The sequence below is a fragment of the Trachurus japonicus genome, chromosome 12 (genome assembly GCF_045865225.1).
Source record: "Trachurus japonicus isolate A0001 chromosome 12, Traja_1.0".
Classification (NCBI taxonomy): Eukaryota; Metazoa; Chordata; class Actinopteri; order Carangiformes; family Carangidae; genus Trachurus; species Trachurus japonicus.
Window position 1 is genome coordinate 28,377,401 of NC_140918.1, and position 25,817 is coordinate 28,403,217.

Sequence of the window (25,817 nt, forward strand, 5' to 3'; positions counted from 1 at the left end):
TGCACTTACATTTTTATGAATGAACTCAAGTAAGTTTAAGGAGTTTTCTTTTATTTTGAAAATGTGATAGATTATATACTGTGTTCTTCAGGAGAAATGCTCCGTCAGATAAAGATGAGACAGGATTCTTCCCCGGAGCAACACCACCAACCCTCTCCACAACACTGAGACATGTCATGTCACTGTCAGGTTCAGGAGATATGTGTCCTCCTCCCTGTCATCAGGATGTACCAGTGGTGTATATAGTGTTACTTAGCATAAAAATATATTGTCATTTCCAGCCTTGACATTCATCAAGAAGAAGACATGGGAAAACAAACTTCCTTCAAAAAAACAAACAAAACAGTCTAACCCAACAAAGTTTGTCAAAAACTGGGGTTGACACTTTTTATTCAAACATCTGAACGTGAAATAACATTAAATATTTACAATGTGGTGGTCAACTTGGTCAAGTCAACATGTACACTCTAGAAGCACATGGGACCATTTGAGATAGTTTACCTGGAGGTCCAACAGAATGAGCTACATCTGCTCCAACAGTTGCATGTCCTACTCATCCATCAGTGAACTGAGCAAATGAATAAAAAAATAAAAACACAGTGTTGATCATATACTCTCACAACACTGAAACATCTGAGGCAGGGTTTCGTCGGTGGTCAACCACCACTAAAAGACCCGGTCAAATTCAGTCTGACTGGTGGTGGCCGGGTTTCTGTTCTGATTGGGCTGCTGCTGAGGCATGTGGCCTCTCCGTCTGGGCGGGGCCAGGTATTCGAACATGGAGGTGTTGTGGGTGGAGAGCATGTTCTTCAGGTCTGACGGCATGGGGTCGGACCAGAAGAAGTCGTGGTTAAGTGCGTCGTCGCTGTCTATGCGCGTTGCCGGGTCGAGGACGAGGAGCTTGTCGATCAGGTCCAGAGCGTACGGGTCTTTGACGTAGGCCTTGAGACGATCCTTCACTTTCCTCTTCTGGCCTTTGGGCAGCTCCATCTTCTGGTACAGCTCATATTTCTTGTCCACGCCGGGCCACACCTGATGTACATGAAGAAAAACAGGTCAGGATCCAGTTGACATAATAAGAGAAGCGGCCTCCACGTGATGTCGGTCTTCTCTTACCTCTGCGGTGATGGAGCCACAGAGCTGGCTGATGAGCGTGAGCTGGTGCTGCTCTGTGTTGCCCTGCATGATAGGACTCCTGGTCCACATCTCTGCCATGATGCAGCCCGCTCCCCACAGGTCAATGGGTGGACCGTAGTCTCGCTCACCTGGCAAAAACATAAACAAATTCACAGATAATGTTGACCAGAAGCACGATGTAGGGAACGACACTGCAATGAAGGTATGACCTAATAAATACACAAATATTAACAGTTACCATGGCCCCTGATCCAGGCTTCATCTGACAAGTTTCTAAATGTGAGCTGTATAATGCTGTGTCTAATACAGCTTTTCAATACACTACAGTTTAACCAGCTCTTTATTGATACTCATATTGCTTCTTAAGTTTTGACATTAAAATGAAAGATGAGAATAACCTAAATTACAATCATTCTCACAGCAGCAAAGTGACTTCTTTTATAAAACTTAATAACATCTCTTTGGAAACAAATGTTAAATAAATAAAATAACATTTCTGACATAAAACATGGGTTCCCTCACTGGTCACCAAGAAGTTTCTAAACGTAACATTAGGGGTGCACGATAACTATCGAATGACGTCATTCCAATAAGTGGAAAATAAAATTTTTCCACTTTGTATTTATTTTAAATTCTGAGTCAAAATATTTGCATCAGTTCTAGAGGCCTTTTTTTTCTCTTTCCTGCAGGCGGAATATCGTTGAAACACGAATATTGTGTATTTGTAACATGAAAATTATAAACATGAAAAAATGACTGCACTTCCAGAGCACACAAGAATTAGCTAGCTAGCAATTTAGCTAACTTCAGTCAAAGAAAGGAGGTCACAGAAAGTGAGGGGATTATGTTTAATGCTGAACTCAACAGTTTGTCTAGCCTACTAGCCTAAAGCCTACTTCCAGGACCTCCAGTTCTGTGTCACAGCACAGGCTAGTACAACTGCTTGGCAGCACCTGGAGACAGGCATAATGGCGGGCTGCACCATCTCCCCGCTGGCGTTTACCATGGCAATGGAGCTCATCATTCGCGCATCGCGATGGGTGGTTGGAGGGGAGCGTTTGAAGAGCGGGCTGCGCCTTCCTCCAATCAGGGCGTACATGGACGACATGACGACAATTACAACAACAAGCGCATGCACCAAGCGACTGCTGGATAAACTCCAAGGAAACATCAAACGGGCACGAATGGAGATAAAACCCAGCAAATCTCGCAGTATCTCCATTGTCAAAGGCCAACTTGCAAATGAGAGGTTCCACGTCAACGGCGAGCCAATACCAACAGTTCTGGAGAAGCCAATCAAAAGCCTTGGCCGCTGGTATAGTGCAGAACTTAAAGACTCGAAGCAGGTGGAACAACTCAGGCAGGATACCATCACGGGCCTCAAGCAGATTAACAACACTGCTCTCCCGGGGAAATTAAAGCTGTGGTGCTTTCAGTTTGGACTGCTGCCCCGTCTTATGTGGCCAATCTCCGTCTATGAGGTCACCTTATCCCACGCCAATCGACTAGAGAGACTGGTGAATGCACAGGTGAGGAAGTGGCTTGGACTGCCAAAATGCCTTAGTAGCATTGGCCTGTATGGCAACGGAGCCCTCTCCCTACCAATCTCAAGCATGGTGGAGGAGTATAAATGTGCCAAAACAAGGCTGGAGATGACCCTCACAGAATCCCGAGATCCATTCGTCAGAGGTGCTGCTCCAACCCTAGCAACGGGGAGGAAATGGAAGCCATCTGCAGCAGTCGCAGTTGCAAAGACCGCCCTCAGACACCGGGATATAGTGGGGCACGTCCAACATGGCAGAGGGGGGCTTGGTTTGGAAGCAACAACACCCACATGGCAAAAGGCTACTCCAACCGAACGGCGGCACATGGTAGTGGAGGAGGTGCGCCATCAGGAGGAAGCAGCTAGGTGTGCCAAAGCAGTCTCCCAAGCTCAGCAAGGCCGCTGGATGAAGTGGGAGGGTGTGGAGAGGAGGAAAATCACCTGGAACGAGTTGTGGAGCATGGAGTCTAACAGGTTGAGTTTCATCATAAGAGCCACATATGATGTCCTGCCTTCTCCAACCAACCTTCATCTTTGGTATGGAGAGGACCCAGCCTGTCACCAATGTGCAGCCTCAGCAACCCTCAAACACATCTTGGTGGGTTGCAAAGCCAGCCTGACCCAAGGAAGATACACCTGGCGCCACAACCAGGTCTTAAAGTGTTTGGCTGCCGAACTTGAGAACAAGAGGGTATCCACCAATGCCATTCCTCTAAACGCCCAGTCTACCGTCCCACAGAAAATGTTTGTCCGGGAAGGGGAGAAACGGCGGACCAAGTCATCTCCCCCGGAATCTGGCCCATTGAGCGCAGCCCGGGATTGGGAAATGCGGGTGGACCTCAACCAGAGGCTCACCTTTCCACCTGAAATTGCAGCAACCAATCTGCGACCAGACCTGGTCCTCTGGTCCAAATCCTGCCGGCATGTTTTCATCGTTGAGCTGACTGTCCCGTGGGAGGATGCCATCGATGAGGCATTTGAACGGAAGAGGCTGCGGTATGCCAACTTAGCAGCTGAAGCAGAGGGGCGAGGCTGGAACGTGAAGGTGTGGCCAGTGGAGGTCGGCTGCAGAGGCTTTGTAGCAAGGTCCACCACAAGGCTCCTGAAGGAGGTGGGGATCAGAGGACAGGCCCAACGGAAGGCAATCCAAGAACTTGCCGCTGCAGCAGAGCGGAGCAGTCACTGGCTGTGGCTGAAACGCAGGGACGCAACATGGGCTGCCAAGTGACCGTGCGGTGCCACCGCTTGACACTCACCCAGGTCTGATCAGCCTGTGGTGGGCCAACCCCAGCAGAGGGTGTATTGTGTTAAGTGGCCAAAACACCTGATGAAGCTGGGGCACACAACTGATGATGTGTCGAGCTGGTGGCACCGCACGATCAGTGCCTAAGTCCACCCCACCCAAGAGGACCTCAACTGCTGTGCTGATTAATTTACTTTGGGATCTATAACAACTAGTCCTATTAAGAAGTCTGAGTCAAAATATTTGCATCAGTTCTAGAGGCCTTTTTTTTCTCTTTCCTGCAGGCGGAATATCGTTGAAACACGAATATTGTGTATTTGTAACATGAAAATTATAAACATGAAAAAATGACTGCACTTCCAGAGCACACAAGAATTAGCTAGCTAGCAATTTAGCTAACTTCAGTCAAAGAAAGGAGGTCACAGAAAGTGAGGGGATTATGTTTAATGCTGAACTCAACAGTTTGTCTAGATCAGTAATTAAAAGCTGTTTATGGCTCCAGTTGGTTATGTAGAGAAAGCAAAACTTACAAACAGCTCCTTTAGAGTCTCCCTCACAAGTTTGTTTTTCACTATTTCAAAAGTGGTGAATACGTTCTGGGTCATTTTACATATTATTTAACAAATACATCACTTAAGGCCTTGATAATGTATGCATGTACGAAGTGTCCGTAGTACATATTTATCCCCACTGCCCATGATGTAAGGAGGTGGGGCCCATGAACTACAGTCTCTGTAGCAGCCATTTTGGCCAGTGAGGTCCACTGGAAAGGACACACTGAATTTGACAAAGCTGCAATAGAGGCCTTTATTTTTATATCAATTTAAATAGATGTTAATTTGAGATATCAAATAATTTTGTTTGATATCTTTTCACAAATGTTTAAAAGGCTTGCTAATAGAATATCTTCATTTCAAGAGTCAAAACTGTTTTTGGTTTTGTTTATAGTATTGGTGTCATGATATGTCGTCGGTTATCGGTATCGGCCTTTGGAAGCAGGAAGTTATCGGTATCGGTTTTAAAAAAAAGTTATCGTGCATCCCTACTTAACAACACTAATTTGTGCAGTTTTGTGTTGGTCTCTTACCGAGCAGCAGCTCTGGAGGCCGGTACCAGAGTGTGACCACGCGGTTGGTGTAGCGGTTCCCCTGGCTGTTCTTTGCCAGGCTGAAGGCTCGGGCCAAACCGAAGTCAGCCAGCTTCAGGACGCCGTCTCTGGTGATGAGTACGTTGGCAGCCTTCATGTCTCTGTGGAGGATCTGATCCAACAGAAGGCCACATGCCATGAGACATTGTACTGGTGGGATTTATACATTACTAATGGTATATCTTGGATTTAAGACATTAAGATATTGCTGACTATTTCAGCGGCCTCCCTCACCTCTAAACCAACATGCACCTCACCTTATTTCTGTGGATGTAGTAGAGTCCATTCAGCAGCATCTGCATGACCTTCTTGATCTCGGCCAGGGTGAACTTTACATTGGCGTTGCTCAGCAGCCCGGCCAGGTCGTGCTCACAGAAGTCAAACACCAGGTAGATGCTGCCTTTATATCTGTTGAACTGTGTAGCTGGGAGAACAATGAGAGGAAAACGAAGAATGAAAGACCATCCATCAACAAATTAATACTACGCAAATATGCTTTCTGCTTATTTTCTATTCGTCCCTCTAACTGAAGACATTTTCTGCTATACATGGCTTAAGATGTAACTGTACAAATCCAGAAGAAGGCAGAAGTTGGTTGACTGTGACACCAACCTTTTGTTCTGCAGATCTCAATCAGATTGACAACGTTCTCGTGTTTGAGCAGCTGCAGGATCTTGATTTCTCTCAGCGCTGTGATTGGAAACTGATACAAAGAGAAATATAAGCTGCACTGTGAATATAAGACACACAGGATCGAAAATTGTGGTGCTTTAGTAAATATTTAAATAGAAGACAGTTTACAGAATGTCTCACAATAAATAATGACATGAATGGATGCTAAAGGAAACACTGAGCACAGACACAATATCTCAGATTCAGAGCTGGTGAGTAGATTGAGCAGTAGACTCTAAATGGACACTTACTCCTTCTTTCTCATTTTCCATCAAGACTTTTTTCAGCGCGACCTTCTTCCCCGTCTGTCTGTGCTTTGCTTTGAAAACCTCCCTGTGAAAGAGAAGAGAGAATTACACATCCACCTACATTTCTTTGATTCCTACTTATCAAAATCAGAATGCAAATGAAAATATTATACAAATATTCTAAAAAGCATTATTTGTTTAATGGATCAACTTTCTCTACTTTATTTTATTTATTTAATTCACCTATCTTATTTCAAGATTTACCCTGTAGAGAGTCAGAGACAGGAGCTAGGACATTTCAATGTTTCATTGCTAGATTATATGTACCTTGTATTATTGGTCATCTGTCACATAAACATCTAAACTACTACATTAAAATCACATATCACACATACAATTAATATATTGGACATGTACAGAGCAGGCTGTATGCTCTTAACATATTTCAGAATATGGTCCTCCAGGTACTGGTATTATACTTGCCAGGCACCCTCACTGGGTAATAAAATGCCATTAGCTGGTATCTAATATTGGCAGCCTGCTTGTTAGAGTAGGGGTATCTGGCACAACTTCACCAGTTAACAAGTTGCGTGGAGAATGCTTGATGACCCTGATGAAGGCTACGAAACCAGTCGGTCAAATAAAGTTGTGTTCGTTTCTTAAAAGTGTTGCTGTAGTGTAGCCAGCTTGTTAGAGACATTACTTCTAACTTCATTGATGTAGTGTACATCTTCTCAATAGTATATTTTGATGTGCATCACATTCTGTGCTGTAGCATAGTGGAAAAAATGTACACAGCTGTAATGCTATTCATACAATCAGTCTCACCACGAAAAACTACAACATAAACCATAATTTATTCATAAGGGACCGTTCGTTATTTATGGAATGGGCCACCGGAGGAAAATGGGGGGGGGTCATGTCATAATATTCTTTGTTGAGGGGTGGGTCCACTAAAAAAAAAAAGGTCAGCAAGGGGGGGTCATTCAACATTTTGTCTGGAGGACACTGCAATGCCCGCAAAAAATAAAAACAAAACAAAAACGGGACATTTCTAAGCTGCAAACGCTGATGACAACGAGAGCAACGGCCCCCGAATCACAACGTTATTTTATATTGCTCTGGTCTGCCCTGAGTGGGGTTCGAACCCGAGTCTCCCGCACGGCAGGCGACGATGCTAACCGCTTCGCCAAGAACTCAATAAGGATTTTGCCCGCGGCTTAGCACGTGTTTTATGGGTGAGTGAGTTTAACTTCAGTACCGTACAGAGGCTACGCTGCCTGCCTGCCTCATTGCGTAACTCTACATAGTCTGAGCAGCACGTACGTTCACGTTGCTTTCGTGAATTGTAAACACACAGACGCCCCCTCGGTTTTCGCGTCCAGCAGTTTAGCGGCTAATTCAACAGCAGTGATGGATAACTGTACCGGAGAGGCTCAACAACTTCATGAGCTTCATTTGAGGAGCAAACGGCAGCTTTTACCTGACGGGAGACCAACGCCTGCGCTACGGTAGCTAACAGTTAGCTGGTTTTATCTACTTCTCTCTCTCTTTCCCTCTCTTTCTTACACACACACACACACACACACACACACACACACACAGAGTTGTCTGTCATATCTGTCGTAAACCTTGTAATACGTTGTTGAGTGCAGTTCACATTATTGTTGCTTCGGTTTGAGTGTGGATTAATTATTAATGGTTTGTTGTGTAATGTGAGCTGGTCCAAAATCGCGATTCTGTTATTGATGAGTTGGGTTTTAATAACAGCTGATAAATGGCATGGATTGATGAGAAGGTGTTGCACACATGGTTGTCAAAATGAAATAATGTAGTGTCACGCGCTACGTGATGCGATGTCACGTACTTGATGGCGGGGGGGGGGGGGGGGTCATGTATCTTTTGATAAGGCTTATGCAGGGTCATGTTAAAATTTACTGACTCCGACAGGGGGGTCATGTAAAAAAAAAAAAAAGTCCTGTGAATCCCTCCGGTGGCACTGATGATAAATAACGAACAGTCCCTAACCCTGTAAAAACAGCCATATAAGTTATCTGACACAGACCACCAACTAGTCTGCAGTGCACACCATCAGATGTGTCAATGATGATACATTTCATTGTTGCCCATTTTGAACTCAATGCCAACAACACCATTCAAAATAGTACAGAGGTGGTAACAAGACTGGAACAGTAGTGAAATTGCTAGAAGAAAACAACCGGTCAAACAGCTCTCAATTAACTTGTTTACCTGGCAACAGGTAGGTTAGTCACATTATTTAGGTATGAAAGAGGCTGAGTCTTTCTGAAATACACATAGGGACAAGACCGTGCTGGCAAATAGTGCAACAATTGAATACTTCAAATCTGAAGTCACCTCTGGACGCAGGCAAGGGACTAGGCCCAAAACCAGTATTGGATGGTCTACGTGTCCACTCCAGAAACACCATTTATTTCATAACGATTATACACTTATACAAATATATTCCTGAATAGTATATTCAGATTTTGCCAATGAACCTTGACAATTATTACACACTGGACCTTTAATGTACACAACGGGGGTGCGCGCTGTGGAGCACTGGCACCTCTCCTGCTATCACAGCCACTACTCCCCCACACCCCCTAACCCCGTGGACACACAGTTAACTACAGACTACTACATCTCTATTACCTACACACTACTCTGTAACGTATAGCTCCGGACTGTAACATAAACAAAGGGGAACATCCGGTGTGGACCGGGGTTCTCCGTGTGGCTACCGTCCTCCCGTTAGCACAGCTAGCACTAGCATTCACAAATATAAAACACACAATAAAAAGTTAGTGTAACACTCACCCAAAGGTCCCCTGTCCTATTTTGGCCATTTTTTCATATTTGGAAAATTCGTCACAGAAAGGAAATTCAACTCCGTCATAGTACTTTGACATTATGGCGGCCTCCCGGTCGGGCCTGAGAAGGAGACAATACACTCATTATTAGGATATTTAAGTTAACACAGATACTTTATTCACGATAATTAAGTAGTATATACACATATATTTTACACGTAAAGCTATAAAGTGATTTAAACTTACTTTTCAGCCGCACTGGCGTTACTTGTTCGATCTCGCTGCATCTTTGGACCTCTTCAACCACACAACGACGCAATGCTGTGTTTAAGTGCAACTGGGACTCCTCAGCTTCAGCTTGTTACATTGCATAGCTACCCATTTCAAATATCCCTTCTATCGGGTTACAAGGTTATCACGTCTTTTTCATATTAATATCCCGTGAATTTTCTTCTTGTATTGATGTAGTTTTACTGTTCTGGGTCGCATCGGCTGAACCATTTACATTACTAGATGCAAATTTTTTTGATATCAACCAGAAGTGTGTGAATTCCTATAATTATGACTGCACCTCAAGGCAGCAATATGGGTGACTTTATTTGACAGCGTCCCCTGGTGTCTCGGAGGAAGGGTACCGTCTAGCACGACCCATTAGGACCCATAGGGGGCGCCACAGACACAAAATAGCTGTACCTCAGAACGTGGTTGGCAGAATTCAGAAAATCTGTTCAAGGAGCAAGGAGGAGCTGGAGCAAGGAGTTTTAACCTAAATCTAAAGTATTGGTATTGCAGTATTCATATTGATTTCTGAAAGTGGGTGTAGCTTATTCATCCCACTATCTAAGTCATAAGAAACACAAAAATTGGCGCCACAGCCACAAATGTGCAGTGTATTTCAGTGCACAGTTGTTACCGCAGAGGGAGGCAAGAGGAAGCAGGTATGTCATGAGTGGGGAGAGGAGAGCCTGGTTTTTAATTTGATACTATTTTGATTGGCCTCAGTACAGGCTGGGGTCACATCCTCATGGACACCAGCACAACAGCACTAACCTACTGCTGAGAGATATTCAAGGGGAAACACTGCTCAAAACTGAACCTGAGTTATTTTCTAAAAACAAAAAAAACTGGAACCACTGAGACAGATGCTATAGAGGTCTGTTGGAGTGCCATGCCACCAGTTTTTCCCAGTGCCCACTAGCTACAGCTTTTTTCAGTAGGCTATGTATGGTAACAAATTCAACTTAATAAAATTGTTGCAGTCCTATTGTATTTGCTGGATGATATTTGTATAATCATTATAATTAATCTGTGGACAGACCATTGGAGGAAAGAACAAAATTACTGAAAAATAAAGATGAAAAATAGAAAAGAAATGAAAAAATAAATTCATTTCAATAAGTGTGCTCTGTATGTGGAAGCCAGTCTTCTACATGTCCAGTGATAACTCACATACATTTTTTCAAACTCTGTGACGAAACCTTTGGTCAACAAGGCTGCAGGCAAATATGGCTCAGGCTCTAAGCAACTGGTCAAAGAGCCAGTGTGTGTTAAATATGTTCCAGTCTGTCTTGCGTAACTCAATGTATTTCAATATAGCACCTTTTGGAGGATGTGGCCTCGCATACCCTAAGCAAACAAGGGTCTAGCAAAAATCCAGAGAGCAGAGGCCTGAAGGAGGTTCAACATCTCCAGGATGTGTTTTCATTTCCTGGTCTAAGTGAACCTGACTATTCTGGGTAACCTGTACCATGATGTTGGTCATCAACCGACTGACTGACTGTATAGATCAGATAGACCGTACCTGAGCATCTATCTATCTATCTATCTATCTATCTATCTATCTATCTATCTATCTATCTAGATAGATAGATAGATAGATAGATAGATAAACTTTATTGTCTGTCACGAGTGACAGAAATTCATCTTTGACAGGCTCAATAAAAACACTAAGAAACAAACAGACATTAAAAACAACAATGTTGTGCAATCATTCTAAAAAGGGGAGGGCGGGGGCTGTTAAAAGCAGCAGAATGTTCATTTCTTATTGTTCAGGATGGTTATTGCAGAGGGGATGAAGGATTTTTTGTAGATGTTTTTCCTGGCCAGTGGGACCTTATGGCGTTTGCCTGATGGCAGCAGCTGGAAGCAGTGGTGAAGGGGGTGGGAGGAGTCTTCTGTGATCAGGGTGGCCTTCCTGATCACAGACCGGCTATACAGTTCTGAGAGGGGGGTTTGTGGTGCTCCAATGATTTTGCTGGCCTGGTTAACTGTGCGGGAAAGTTTGATCTTGTGTTTGGATGAGAGGAGGCTGTACCAGGAAGAGATGTTGAAGGTGAGTAGGGATTCAATGAGGGACTGGTAGACCAGAGTTAAAACATGTGTGCTGACGTTGAAAGTCCTTAATTTCCTCAGCAGGTAGAGGCGCTGTTGTGATTTTTTAAAAATGGTGTCTGCATGCTGAGAGAAGGAGAGGCAGTTGTCCAGGTCAGTTCCAAGGTATTTAAAAGACTCAACCTGCTCCACCAGCTGACCCTGGATGCTGAGTGGTTTAAAAAAAGCAGTTGCTGACTCCCTTCTGCCCCCACAGCACAGCTCTTTGGTCTTCTGGACATTTAGCTCAAGACAAAGCTGGTTAAAAGTCTGTGCCAGGTTTTCAACAGCCTGCTGATACCGGTCCAGAGCAGTGGTGTCGGTCAGGTGAGCCACCAGGGCCATGTCATCCGCATATTTAAAAAGGCTGATCCCCTCGCTGTTACAGGTGATGTTGTTTGTGTACACAGAGAAGAGAACAGGAGATAAAACACAACCCTGGGGAACACCTGTGTTTAAAATCAGCTTCTTTGATTTAAAACCATTTAAAAGCACCTGTTGTGGCCTGTCATTTAGAAAATTCTTGATCCATAAAACCAGTGTGGGATGAACTTGGAGATCTAAAAGAGCATACAGCAGGGTGTCTATGTGCACAGTATTAAAAGCAGAGGAGAAGTCCATAAATAAGATCCTGGTGTGAGGGTGTGGAGAGTCCAGATGTTTAGTGACAGTATTCAGCAATGTGAGACTTGCGTCCTCGACACCCCTTTTTGCCCTGTAGGCAAACTGAAAAGGATCCATTTTGTGTGACAGCATTTTAGCCAGGAGGTCACACAGGACTCTCTCCATGCACTTGCACAGCACGGAGGTCAGGGCCACTGGTCTGTAGTCTTTCAGCTCCTTGGCTGGTGTTTTTTTGGGGATGGGAATTATGGTGGATTCCTTCCAATTATTAGGAACGTTTCCCGAATCCAAAAGGCACTGAAACAGTCTTGTGACCACTCCACCTAGCTGAGCAGAGCAGTCCTTAAGTACCCTGCCTCTGAGCTTGTCAGGGCCAGAGGCTTTATGTGGTTTGACCCTATCTATCTATCTATCTATCTATCTATCTATCTATCTATCTATCTATCTATCTATCTATCTATCTATCTATCTATCTATCTATCTATCTATCTATCTATCTATCAGCTAACCACTCATTAATAACACCCCTTCATCAAAGTTGCATGTAATACAATACAGATCTGTAGCTATTATTTACATAAAGTTCTACTACGTTCATGCCAGTTACATAATATAATGATAATGAGTACAGCTGCTTCTGGTCTGTCAGTTTCAACATTCATTAATTTACATTCATCTATAGAAAGTTTTTTCTACAGCAAGACGATGTGTGGATCTAAATACTCTCAGAATGAATGAATTCTGGGAGTCAGTCCCGGAACCCAACATGATGCACTACAATGCAAATACTATGCAAAAATGTGATCTATGCAAATCAAGTTGTAGGCTACTGAAACAGAACAAGCCTCTCTTCTAGAACATATTTACAGTAATAGAAATGTAAGGTGTAAATACAGCATGAACTATCAAATGGATAATGTAAGACCACCCAAGCTCTCCGTCATCTGTTATCCTCTAAAAGAAAGATGCTGGAACGCCTCCATTTGAACAAGCTGCTGGCTGCTCTCTGCAGGATGTTGAAATAATTATGGCAGTGGTTGTGTTTTGCAATGTCATCAAAGCAAGGAAGGGTGTGGCCGGCTGCTGAGGGCTCAGTGATTGTGCCCTGACTTTAACCTGTCAGGGGGTTTATCTCTGTGCTGTGAGGTCAGTACTTCGCTCCACTGACAGTGTCTGTCCTGACAGTGCTCTGTGTCCAACATCAACAACCCACAGTCTTTGATGGGCAGAGCTTTCTGTCACATTACATAACTTGGGAGAATATGATGCCTTCAAGACTGAACCAGGGGGTAAACCCTTCACTTTCTTTAGTGTTGAGCAGCAGCCAGCCTCACCAAGCTTGCCACACTCACTGTGGCTGTGTGAGGACACACTCATTTCCTGTTTCTTTCACAGTAAAAATACACAACGCACTAATTTGGGGTGGGATTTCCAGTGTTGAAATAACAGCAAAAAACAACATTTGCTGTTACTGATTTATTTATATAAGAGTGAAGTCAAGTTTAACAAAGAAAAAATCGATGAATCATTGTGGTAGTTGAAGGAGCACAGTGTGTACAGTATGCACATGATAATATATCTCCTCACAGTTGAAATTATACATGTGCCAAATTTAATTGGGTTTTTATTAATACAGTTGGCTTATATTCTTATTTACAAAGTGATTATTAATAAATTTGCAGCCCTAAAGGAACCCCCTCTTTTTTCATTGATCAGAAATGAAAGGAAATATTAATATACTTCTAACAACACATAAAACTAGAACACATGTCAAGATCTAAATTCCTATAAAAGAAAAATTTGGTGGTAGCCTACACAAATGCACAAATTACTTATGTAGTTGGCAGTAGCAGGGAAATGTTCCCGTATTCTTCCAGAAATACATTACTATTTTAGTCGTTTGATAAATGAAAAATATTCTCTGTGTGTAGGATTTTTATCGAGGACAAAAGTTTTGGGAACCAATCTATCAAATTTCTTTTTGGAATTTGAATAATTAATTTAAGCAGATATTCGGTAGAGGTTGGATCCTTGTAGTAACAAACAAGACTGAAAGAGTAGGGAGAGTTAGCAGCATAAAAATATCCTTAAAGCAACACTATTGGCCTTAAAGCAGAAGTAAGCGGAATATTTGTGTTAATATAAGTCTTAAATAGTTATATCTTCCGACAGCAATCACTTAGAGTGTTTGGTCCAAAACACGGGTCTGTCAGTCACTCTGCTCAGCTGTAAGCCGAGGAGAAAACTTCTTGTAGGCTATACTTCCTTGTATCCTACAACCTTTATCCAATGAGGAGAGAGAACGGCATGAAGCTGTGTGTGCAGCCAAGGGATGCGCGTGAATGTGGTGACGGGACAAGGACCAATAGATCCATGACGAGGGCGGGGGCTGCTAACTCCATCGGCTGACAAGAACGACCGGATCACTTACTTCTGCTTTAATATAATGTTTCTAAACTCATTTAGGCTAAACTACTACTTGACTGTTTTTCTACCAATTAATGAGTTCAGAAACAATATTTTAAAGGTGATAGCTACAAGTTTAATTCCTCCTGGCCAGTAGGTGTAGAACTCACACTGCCTGCTCTCGCTCCAACCTTCCGTTTTACTGGTTGCCAGTTACAGCAGTAGCTAAAGTTCTAATGCTGTTGCCACAGAGATCATTCCATGCCGACGTTGCCAGTGTAACCCAAGGGGGGCAGTTGTCGGTCTGAGAAGTGAAGCTCACTTCCGCGTTCAAAAAACTGCAATCCCCTCGGCTGTCGCTGGGGGCTGGTGTCAGAAGGGAGCAACTCCAGTTGAGCCCCATGTTAAAATAGCCGATTTTACAGCTTAAAAAAACATATTTACAGCCTGGTACATTTTATTTTTTTGGTCTCAACCGATAGTTTCTACCCCCGCACACACTCTGAGGGGGGTGAATTTTTTTTAAACTCTACCATTTTACTATTAGGTTTAAAGTTCTGGCCAATTAGGGCGCAGAACCGTTGAGTGACAGGTCTGGCGACCGCTACTACGAGGCCAGTGGGCGGGTTCTCGGCCGGCCAACGGCCGCACCGCTCCAAATATGGCAAGTAGAATCCAACATGGCGCGGTTCAAACCCCCGTAGTAGCAGCACAAAACAGACTCCCCCAAACCAATGGGTGACGTCACGGGTGCTACGTCCATTCTTTTGACAGTCTATGGTGTAACCAGATGTAAATATTTATATATTTCGGACCCGCCAAAATGTATTAAACAATTATTTATATACTATTTTTTTTAATTCAGTAGGCTACTTTTATTCTGCACCCCTCTAGACATTCTGTGGATGCATTATTTTTGAAAAATTAATCCTTTTGATGAAAAAGTTGTAGTTATAACCTTTAAGGTAAAAAAAAAAAAAAAAATTACATAGTGTTGCTTTAATTCAAGTTACATAACTCAAAACTCCCTGCTTTTACTTTGAAGGCTGCGACCGGAAGCTGCTTTGTCCGTCCTCTCAGTGCGGCTCCTCCACTCCTCCTCCTCCTCCTCCTCCTCTCCTCCACGCCCCCCGGGAGAAACAGCGCTGCGTTGGGTTTCAACAACGGTGTCACAGCTCAATTCAGCGCATTTTCGTAATTCGGCAGCATCGCAGAAGAAGTAGGAGGAAGTGCAATCATGGCGCAGGGGATTAAAGAAAGGTTTGAAAAGTTCCTCCACGAGAAGAACCTGATGACAGATGTCCTGGAGAAGATCGAGGCCAGGACCGGAGTGAGCAGGACCTACATCGCTCTCGGTGAGTGTTGATGGAAAAAAGACACGGAGACGGAGACTCCATCACACGGGGAAAATAGCCCACAGCGCGTGCAGCTCCGCCCGAGGCGACGAGTCATCACTACCCCGAACCGCTTAAACAAACATCACTCCTGTTATTGATTAGCAATAGTTTTCATTTTTTTACCAAATGTCATAAAATATGTGGAGTTGATTGTGTTTGTGGTGACAAAGGCCTTCTCTCTGATTTGTTCCAGCTGTCATCGCTGTCATCGCAATTTACTTGGTGATCGGTTACGGAGCCTCGCTGCTGTGTAACCTCATCGGCTTCCTTTATCCAGCATACATATCGTGAGTGTTTTATCCTGAAAGCATTAAGGAGGGGCTGGGCCGCACCCCCCACCCCTTCCCACACACACACACACACACACACACACGAGCGCACGCACACGGAAACAACACTGTTTGGATTTCGATCACCTCAGAGTTTGCATAACTGTTCATATCTTCAGTTAAGTCACTGCGCTGTCCATACTACACTGTAATTATATTTATTTATTTATTATAGCTGTATTATCTTCACTTCCAGTTTTTCTGAGCAGTCTTATCTTGAATGTGCGTGCTTGATTTTCTTTTGTTTTTTTCAAAGCTTCCCCACAACCACAGAGACGTCATACAACCGTCTCTACACTCATTAGGCTACTTCCTCTATCTACAAAGCTCTGGTGCTTCCCCTTAAATGATCCTGTCATAGAATTTCCTCAAATATCAAACTGTGGATTTTAAGACTCGAACACCCGTGAATCAGTAGTTATCTCAGGGACTGGTGCCCTGTGTATCATGGTAAACCCTCTGCTAGAATAGAATAGAACTTTATAAACCCGTTGCAGGAAATGATTGTGCCACAGCAGCTCCAAAAGAATAGAAATAAAAATAAAGATAAGATAACTAAGAAGAATAAAATAACTTAGATTAGCAAAAATATTAAGGAAATAGTAACAAAATCTGTATAAAATTCTAAGGAGACATAAGACATTTACAGTAACACTTGTGCAACATAATGTACAAAGTGCAGGTGCAACTATTCTGCCTGTGTTGCGTCTGCCTCCAGGCCTCAGAGAGCGGCTCCATGATGAGACAGATATAGAGTGACCAGGATTATTCTCAGCAGATGAAGCTTTGGTTCTGTTCTGTGATTACATAAATAGAACATTTGATAGCTTTGATTAACGATATCGTCCTGTCATTATTTTTAGGAAGCCGAATTAAAAATACGAGCATCAGAAAATAAAAGTAAACAGCGTGTCTGAGTCAGGATGTCAACGTGACACGAGACAGTCGGTCTGAGAGTGACCACAGCCACGTGATTCTGTCACTGCTCATTGTAAAAGAGACAGAGTTGAGCAGGATTCAGCAAACGGCTCAGTTAATTTAGATGTAGGAGATTAAACTTAGTTCTAACTGAGTTGATTACCTGAAGTTACAGTAAATTTGTGGTTTGTAAATTAGTATGGATTACTTTTTGTGTCTGAGTCATTTATTGATCCCTTGTTTGCTGTATTTGCTGACAGTCACAATGAACCCAGGAACACTGCTCCTCAACAGAACCACTGTGAGCTCAGTCCCTCATTAATGAGGAGTCATTTAAACCATCGTCATCATGGTTCAGACAGAGAGGAGACCATGTCACACCTCAGACACTTCAGACAGCCTCCATTATGTAACTTGTGTCATAATAAATAAAATTGACTGAGCAATTTTAACCTTAAAGTTAAACAGTATAAAGACGTTTGTATTAAAGCTCCATATTAAAGCTGCATACAGTATAAAGGTAGATGTTTGTATTAAAGCTCCATATTAAAGCTGAATACAGTATAAAGGTAGATGTTTGTATTAAAGCTCCATATTAAAGCTGCATACAGTATAAAGGTAGTTGTTTGTATTAAAGCTCCATATTAAAGCTGCATACAGTATAAAGGTAGATGTTTGTATTAAAGCTCCATATTAAAGCTCCATACAGTATAAAGGTAGATGTTTGTATTAAAGCTCCATACAGTATAAAGGTAGATGTGCTAGTGTGATTATAAAGGAGGATTAGATTCTATATTAATATTGTAAGCGTATCAAAACCAGCCGTCAGGATTTCTGTTACTTTGTGATGTCACAACAAAGCAGTCACCACCCTGCAGCAGCCACTCCCTAATCTCCGCCCACTTTGACCCATCATACTCCCTTGCAGGATTTGGTTTCTCTCAGTTTTTATGTGAAATCTGCTCTAAACAGAAAACAATCAGCCAATCACAGGAGAGGCTCAGACCCTCCTTTCTGCTGATTGGCTCACTGAACAGTGAGCTAAGACACTGTCATGCAGTAGAAAGGTAAACGTGCTTGTGTAGTGTGGTTATAGAATAGGTCTAGGTTCTATATTAATATTGAAAGCGTATCAAAAAACCAGCCGTCGGGACTTCTGTTACTTTGTGATGTCACAACAAAGCAGTCACCACCCTGCAGCAGCCACTCCCTAATCTCCGCCCATCTAGACCCATCATCCTCCCTTGCAGGATGTGGTTTCTTGGGTTGTGGATGTGGATTTTAGGTGAAATCTGCTCTATTTATATGCCATTACACAGAAAACAATCAGCCAATCACAAGAGAGGCTTAAACCCTCACTGAACTATTGTTCCTTGAGCTCGAGAGAAAACTACATTGAGATGGTTTTTGGTTCTTAAAACCACAAATACGTCTGGGTCAACAACTCCAGGATTATATGAAAGAATGGACAGTTCATTTTCCACAGACTCTGTATGTAACTAGACCTACACTGTGCCTGAATAAGTGAGGTAAACAAAACATCTCACATCTTGTCAGCTGAACTCATGGTTATCACAGTTCTTTGTCCCTTGTCTTTATATAAAAGCCAGGTGTGCTTGTACCTTGGTGGTTTCTGTGAGAGTGGCACAGAATCAGAGTCATTGTGGTGAGCTGATCACACATTGTGACTGAGCAGTGAGCCCAGCCCTGGCACACACACACACACACACACACACACACACACACACACACACACACACACACTGGCTATATGAGCTCCCGCAGGGAAAAGAAAGGCCTGAACAAATCAATGTGCAAATCTGCAGCTCTGCAAAGAAACTACAGAACAGAACACAATGTTTAATGTGAAATTGTGATGAGTAAATAAATGCCTGGTTCACTATGAAACGTTGATGGACAAATCTCTTCAAGGCGCTGAATGGGAAACACTGTGGAGAAGTTCCCAGGTTGTCAGAGAGAACACTAATATAAGACATGATAATGTAGTGTAATAAAGATTCTGCCTTTATGCAACAGATCTTTGAGTGCCATATAATTAACAGTTTAGTTCCACCCTTGAACTGATACAGGACTGTTGCCGAGCAACACATAAACATTTCCCTGACTTGACAGTGTCATATGATATGAGCCCATCTGGAGGAGTCTGCTGAAGTGTCCAGTCTTCTCTCCTTCCCATCCTCCTCTGACCACCACTCAGAATTTACTTGAATGAATGAATGAAAAAGTTATATTTGGAAACGTTTTAATTTTTGCCAAGTTTGTTACAGTCTGTGATAGATGCCATTAATTCATGTATTATAATTAACGGTAATTAAAAGTGGAGCAGTACATGAAATTTAAATTCCCAGTGCTGTTGTTGTTCTCTGTGCCAGCACTCAACAAGTGACTCTCGTCCAATCAGATGACTTAGTTGGAACCAAGTGTTGTATAAGACACATATACAACAATGAACGCTGTGACCCTGAGGCTGTGTTGAGATGTTCATGACATGTGAGTAACAGGCTGAGTGTAGGTGACTGTTACTCAGTGAAACACTGCACCACTGACTTCAGACCAGCTTTTTGTTGGTCAAGTTAACAATGCTCCTGATCAGACCTCATTTCAACACCAACATGGGGCCGTGACGTCCTCTCACGGGGCTCAGGTCATAATGTCAAAAAGGCCTTGACATCTGTAGTGACAACAGTTAGAGGTAGGTCACAGGACATGATTGAAAGACAAGGGGAAAGGGGACATATTATGGAAATATCCCTTTTTGAAGGCTCTTTAACATACAGTATATTTGGGTGTTTGTTTTGCCTTCCGGCCCCCAAAATGTGAGAATTGACAAAAAAATCCGTAATATGCAGACCCCCTTGGTTGAATTCCACGTGGTTTTACCAGCTGTTCCCTCAGTTGTCTTCCAGTGATGTAACTAGGACTCGAATTTGCATAACCCCACCCCTACCTGGTACCAGTAGAAGGGACAGGGCAAGCAGTGGTTCATTTGCATTTAAAGGGACAGGCACTGAAACCAGCTGTTCTGAACAGGGCTGTTTAGAGAGGATGAAAAGAGCTGTGATGTTTGATCCTTGGGGGATTTTGACCAAAGCATGTCACAGACATGTCTTTAAGACACCTGGGAACTATTTGAATTTGTGGAAAGGGGGCAGAATATGTCTCCTTTAACACTTGCCTGAGGTAGAAGGATGACATCTGGCGCCTCAAATACCCTCACCCAGGTAGTCCTGGATGGATGCCACGACATCAACTGAGGTGTCCTCCTCCCCATAACAAACAGACCAGGGGATTAAAACCAGTAGGAACACTGAACAAAGAGATTGACTATAGCTCAGTGGACAGAGGACAGGATGTCTCCAGCAGCTCAGAACTGAGCTGTTAACATTTACTCAGCCCGTTTCTCTGAGAACTTCAGACCCAGACGTCTGAGGACTAATGAACTTCATCTGATTCAAATATAGAGTTGAAAGATACTGAAAGTATCACAGTGGATGTGGCTAATTAATAGATTAAAGTCAGTGTTGAGCTTCTGGCAGGAAACACAACGCTGACACATGATCATAGAGGGTATGATCTCATTGTCAGGTGACCAATGAAATGTTACTATGATAAAAATCACTTATTTCTGTGGTTTGAGAATGAATGGAAACAACTCAACAACATACAGTGCATGGCATGCAAAAGTTTATATTTTTATTATTTAAAGGTCAATATATCCATTAATGTGAACAGTTCAGCAAGTGGAAGATGAAATGATCTCCAAAAAGCATAAAGGATAAAGGGTACCCCCTTGGAAACTCTCACAGTGTTTAAATAGTAAATATCTTGTCTGATACTTTGGTCAAAGTTATCTGAGAACTCAAGTCTCCTGGGTTTCCCAAATGCTGCTGTTTTGTTTTGTTTCCCCTTTTCACTCTAAAATTGTCAGGGGAAAAAGTTAATACACTGATACTGCTTCAAATATTGCAAAAAAGTGTTTCATGTTTTACTTTATGCCCTTTGGAGATCATTTCATCTTCCTCTTGCTTCAGGATAGTTCAACATTTTGGCAAATTGGCCCATTGTTTTGTTACCTTTAATGGTCAGTGCAAGCTATTTTTAGAACAGTGGAGCAGAGCAATGCTACGGAGGCTAATGGGATTTCTTGGTTTCCCTCAGCAAACCCATCAAATAGCCTACACAATCTAACAACTCCAAAACGCTCTCAGGGACAAGTTGTGACCTGCACATTCACCACGCTATGAGATAATAACGGGACGGTTGCGGTTTTGTATGAATTTACCTCAAAAACAACTCTGTATAGTCTACTCCTAAAATGGATTATGGCAATGGGCCAATTAGCCAAAAATGTTGAACTATCCCTTTAACTGTTAACAGAAATTTTGACCAGCGATGCCCAAACTTTAGCATGCCACTGTATAGAACGTAGGTCCAGTTGTTTTTGGACATTTTAAAGTGGAGGAGTCACAGATTCTAACTGAAATAGTCACCGTGGTTTCTGTGGCTCTGCTGGAAATCAGGTGATGTCATCAGGGTTCATCTGGAGCCTGAAGACATTTACAACAGAGAGCCTGTGTGACAAACTGGAGGTTCAGTCTCAGATGGTCATGAGTCATGATGTCTTGTATATAAAAACCGTCTCTCTCCGTCTCTCCTCAGAATCAAAGCCATTGAAAGTGCCACCAAAGACGACGACACTAAGTGGCTGACCTACTGGGTGGTGTATGGACTCTTCAGCGTGGCAGAGTTCTTCGCTGACATCTTCCTCTCCTGGTTCCCCTTCTACTATATTGGAAAGGTAAAGGTGTTTGAAACCAAACCATCAACCTGAGTGTGAGTGTGCAGCAGCTTCCCCCATCTTGACTGCAGCTGGAGAAGGTGTGTGTTCACCCTCAGTTGTTCTGAGCAGAGTAAGCTAATCAGCATGTCGAGGGTGGGGCACACGACTGGAATGATAAAGACTATCTGTGGGCTGAGACCTTTGTCAGCAGCTGGCAATGCATGGAAGTGTGTGTGTTTGCCAGGGAGGGGCGCCAGGCAGAGAGACACAGTGGAATCGTACACATTTTATTTTAGGGCAAGGCAAGGCAATTTTATTTGTATGGCCCGTTTTTACAAACAGTTTGTCTCAAAGGGCTTTACATGGCATCATAACAACATCCTCTGCCCTTAGACCCTCACATCCACTGAGGAAAAACTCCATGGAAAACCCTTTTAACAGAGAAAAATCAGAGAAACCTCAGGGTGAGCAACAGAGGAGGGATCTGTCACCCAGGACGGGCAGACGTGCAATAGATGTTGTTACAGACAAGAAAACAGTTTACAACAGAGAATGTGAGAAACATGGAAATATTAACAACAGCTGAAGAATTAAGCTTCTGGTAGGCAAGGGAGGCAGGGAGAGCAGGCCAGCTTAATGGGAGGACTGGATCATAGGAAGGGAGGGCAGGCCGGTTTAACAGCAGGGAAAGGGTAGGGGGCGATGCAGAGAGATGGAGCTCCCGTGGATCTGTGGAAACACAGAGAGAGTGCGAGACACCAAGGCCAAACTAGTGCAACAGATAATGATACTGACTGTTCAAAATGAGAGGAGAGGAGAGGAGAGGGCTCCATGTAACCAGATGTGTCCCCCAGCATTTCCTTTCCTTTCCTTTCTTTTCCCGTTTTTCTTTTCTTTTCTTTTCTTTTCCTTTCCTTTCCTTTCCTTTCCTTGTCTTGTCTTTCTTTTCTTTTCTTTTCCCTTCCTTTTCTTGTCTTTTCTTTTCCTTTCCTTTCCTTGTCTTGTCTTTCTTGTCTTTTCTCTTCTCTTCTTTTCTTTTCTTTTCTTTTCTCTTCTTTTCTTTTCTACTCTTTTCTTCTCTTCTCTCACCTCCACACTCACACTTGCCATTTTCAATATGTTCACAGACCATTTTTAAGTCAAGAGAGCAGAGCTGCTCCCAGGTCGGTGACGACACCTGTTGCCGTTGTGTTTACAGTATTTAAGTCAACACAACCCTGTTGAAATACACGCTCTGCACCACTGACTGTACTGTGTAAACACTGCACTGACTGAAGTGTCTGAGTCATGGTGTCAGTTGGCTCCTGTAAACCGCCTTTAACCATTAACAAATGTCAAAGGTGCCACTATACAATCAGACTACCTATAGAGGATTCAACTAGTTTATTGATGAACTTGTTAACAGTTAATAAATCATAAATGACCACATTTGATCAGAAAGGACAACAGTGACCACCTGTTACCTGCCAAATAGTGAGCCTACCTTTCTCTGTACAGTTAAGCCTCATATCTCATCTGTTCAGCCTCTGTACCTGCTGCTTCATCACATGTTTGTTAAGTTACTGACAAATAACCACCACCAGCATCTTAATAGTCAATGAGTTTCATTTTGATCAATAATGGAAGATTCACCAGTTCCACCAGTTATAAATTGACGTTACTTGTTGGTAAGATTAGTTATAGTTAGCATTGACTTGATCTTGCCAGATACATCAACGTATGAAAACTGTTTATTTATGATTCATAAATTATTCACCACCAAATGAATAACCTCATTATAAACCATCAATACATTTTCTATGAGCCTCATTGTAAAGAGCAACCCAGAACTGTATCAAATGAAGTTTAAGCTTTTCTGTCAAGGTTTCTCCTTGAATAGACTTCTCCTTTATAAGAGCTGTATTTGATTGTTTTGTTCAGTTGTTGTAGATATATTTTATTTGAATGTTTTATTTGAATACTGTTTAAGAAAGACACATGAGTTAGAAGAAACAGAGAAGAAAGACATATTAAAGGCTGTGTGTGCTTGTATCACAACACAGTGCAGTGGGTGAACAGTAGCAGCACAGACACAGCAGGCAGCAGCATAAACAGAGTCTAACATTACAGCTGTGTGAAACTTGAGAGCTTAGGAGACAGATGTGGTAAAAGTGATGTAAATGTTAATATGAAGTAGCCTAATTAATGAAGTATTTGTATGAATGTGTGCCTCCTCATCAACAGCCTGAGTACTTATGCACTCATGTGCTGCCAGGTGTGAATAAATAGCACCAACACACACAGTTTACATAACCCACACAGGTTGCACACCTCACCACAGCTGGCCAGCTGTGGGTGCTGATGTTATCTGACCGACAGTAACAGACAGACCTAACTTCAGATATCGTGCATAATATTCAAATCCATTCACATTATTTGCATTGCACCAAATCAATATGTTATCGCGAGTCACAGAGTCAGGTTTAAACCTTAAGATAGTGAGGAAAAACTAAATCTAGATGGTACAAGTCCACATGTAAATTTGTGCGCACAAATTGTTGATTACGGTGACACCGTGGTGCACAGCTGCTGACTAACCCTGTGTGATGTTGGTATATTTTCTTCCCCTGCTACTCCCCACACTCTACACACACAGGCCCATTGGTGTCCATAGGTGTGAGTGGTAGTTTGGTTCTGTGTGTCAGTCGTGTGATAGGCTGGTCCAGGGTGTGCCCCAACGTCACTCCTTTCACAACCATATAAGAATATGGAATAATAATATATGATTTTTCAGTCTGCATAGCTGATGGAAATCTGTCTTAACTCTGCACCTGTGATACATTTTAAGAAATGTGTATGTGAGTATATGAGTGTATTGGGTTTGGCCCTGGTGAGGTCACACATTCTATGGACACTTTGATCATATAAATATGTATTATAATCACTAATGTATGTGACTGTCTTCTTTCCCAGTGCGCCTTCTTGGTGTGGTGCATGGCTCCCACTCCCTCTAACGGATCAGTCCAGATTTATAACCGCATCATCCGACCGTTCTTCCTGAGGAACGAAGGCAAGATTGACGGCGTGATGAAGAACATAACGGACAAGGCATCCGAAGCCGCTGACAAGTTCAAAGATGAGGGTGAGTAACCCTGCAGAACATGTTTGTTTGATATTTACTGTAAACACTAGGTCGTTCTTATGATATTTCAAAAAAAAGAAAAAAAAGAAAAATTCAAAAAAAAAAAAATCCAGATAAACAAAAACCTGTTCAATATAAATATAATAATATAATAATAATAATAAATATATAATATGTAACTTTTTACAGTGTAAAACAACTTTACATTGTACAAGGGTATATTAAAAAACAGTAACTTAAGAGACGCCTGTACAGCAGTATTAGGGGCTGTGTGGGACATCATCTAGTAGTACAATGCAATATTATTCTAGTACTTTTAATATTTAAACCCCATTCATATTAAAATTGGGTCTTGGGAAATATAACAGCTCATTTCAACAAAATATATAACAAAGGTCTGGTTGTTTATACAAATTATAACTTTTAAACCTTTACATTTTTTTCCAGTTTAACACATTACTAAAGTGGTTAACAATTCAATATTACATTTTCTGACAAATAAAATAGCTTGACTTCAACATCTATTTCAGATAACCTATCAAGTTTGAAAAAGAAAAATTAAACATTTTAATTTGAATAATTTTGATTTTATGGATAATAAAGATATCTGTTTGTGTGTTTCTCCCACAGCCAAGAAAGCCACAGCAAACATCATATTTGAGGAGAAGAAGAGCTCCTAAGAGGCTTCCTGTCCACAGCGTCGTCTCGTCTTGGAGATGCTTCTGTACAGTAAATGCTGAAAAGTTGCCTTGAAAATGGAAATGGTTGTTTTTAAGAAGAGAACATGTTGAGTTTAAAACCTAATCTTCACTCTCTGTATTAGATGTTACACGTATCACTCGGTTGAAGCCATCCCTCCTCAGTTTACTTATTTAACTTTGCCTTATGGGGGGCTGTCAGATGACTGTTTGCTGGCCCAGGTTTGCTTTATGAACCCAAATAAAGACAAAGTGCTGTAGTTGTTCTCTGGTCGTAATTATTTCTTCTTTGTTCGAACATCCATCCATCTATCCATCCATCCATCCATCCA

General features: G+C 42.4%; 2 protein-coding genes, 1 long non-coding RNA gene and 1 other non-coding gene across 4 annotated transcripts; 2 read left to right on the plus strand and 2 right to left on the minus strand.

Moving 5' to 3' along the window:
• Positions 1-358: 358 nt before the first annotated feature.
• cdk9 (cyclin-dependent kinase 9 (CDC2-related kinase)) lies at positions 359-9,144 on the minus strand. The gene is made up of 8 exons (XM_085794146.1): positions 9,068-9,144; positions 8,829-8,942; positions 5,994-6,075; positions 5,683-5,773; positions 5,328-5,494; positions 5,011-5,182; positions 1,117-1,265; positions 359-1,032 (listed from the first exon to the last, which is right to left on the minus strand). Exons 1-8 carry the CDS (start codon positions 9,106-9,108, stop codon positions 667-669), a joined length of 1,182 nt encoding a protein of 393 aa, XP_085650272.1. The 5' UTR covers positions 9,109-9,144; the 3' UTR covers positions 359-666.
• On the minus strand, positions 4,586-4,720 carry LOC146977723 (small nucleolar RNA SNORA5). Its single transcript, XR_015037314.1, has one exon. It is a non-coding gene; the product is annotated as a small nucleolar RNA SNORA5 (small nucleolar RNA).
• Positions 9,145-10,914: 1,770 nt separating the features above from the next.
• LOC146977724 (uncharacterized) lies at positions 10,915-11,980 on the plus strand. Its single transcript, XR_015037215.1, has 3 exons — positions 10,915-10,972; positions 11,126-11,153; positions 11,234-11,980. It is a non-coding gene; the product is annotated as an uncharacterized LOC146977724 (long non-coding RNA).
• Positions 11,981-15,399: 3,419 nt separating this feature from the next.
• reep5 (receptor accessory protein 5) lies at positions 15,400-25,745 on the plus strand. Its single transcript, XM_085794147.1, has 5 exons — positions 15,400-15,576; positions 15,812-15,905; positions 21,546-21,684; positions 24,619-24,787; positions 25,418-25,745. The coding sequence occupies exons 1-5, from the start codon at positions 15,459-15,461 to the stop codon at positions 25,465-25,467; spliced, it is 570 nt and encodes a 189-aa protein (XP_085650273.1). The 5' UTR covers positions 15,400-15,458; the 3' UTR covers positions 25,468-25,745.
• The last annotated feature ends 72 nt before the right edge of the window (positions 25,746-25,817 follow it).

What these genes read in the sequence shown, in the direction of transcription:
- reep5 (XM_085794147.1), top strand. Translation starts at nt 15,459, where the DNA reads ATGGCGCAGGGGATTAAAGAAAGGTTTGAAAAGTTCCTCCACGAGAAG. An exon ending in CTTTATCCAGCATACATATC is followed by an intron (nt 15,906 to 21,545) that starts GTGAGTGTTTTA and finishes GTCTCTCCTCAG; the next exon opens with AATCAAAGCCATTGAAAGTG. An exon ending in TGACAAGTTCAAAGATGAGG is followed by an intron (nt 24,788 to 25,417) that starts GTGAGTAACCCT and finishes TTTCTCCCACAG; the next exon opens with CCAAGAAAGCCACAGCAAAC.
- cdk9 (XM_085794146.1), bottom strand. Translation starts at nt 9,108, where the DNA reads ATGCAGCGAGATCGAACAAGTAACGCCAGTGCGGCTGAAAA. An exon ending in TGGAAAATGAGAAAGAAGGA is followed by an intron (nt 5,774 to 5,993) that starts GTAAGTGTCCAT and finishes TCTTTGTATCAG; the next exon opens with TTTCCAATCACAGCGCTGAG. An exon ending in ACTACATCCACAGAAATAAG is followed by an intron (nt 5,183 to 5,327) that starts GTGAGGTGCATG and finishes CTGTTGGATCAG; the next exon opens with ATCCTCCACAGAGACATGAA.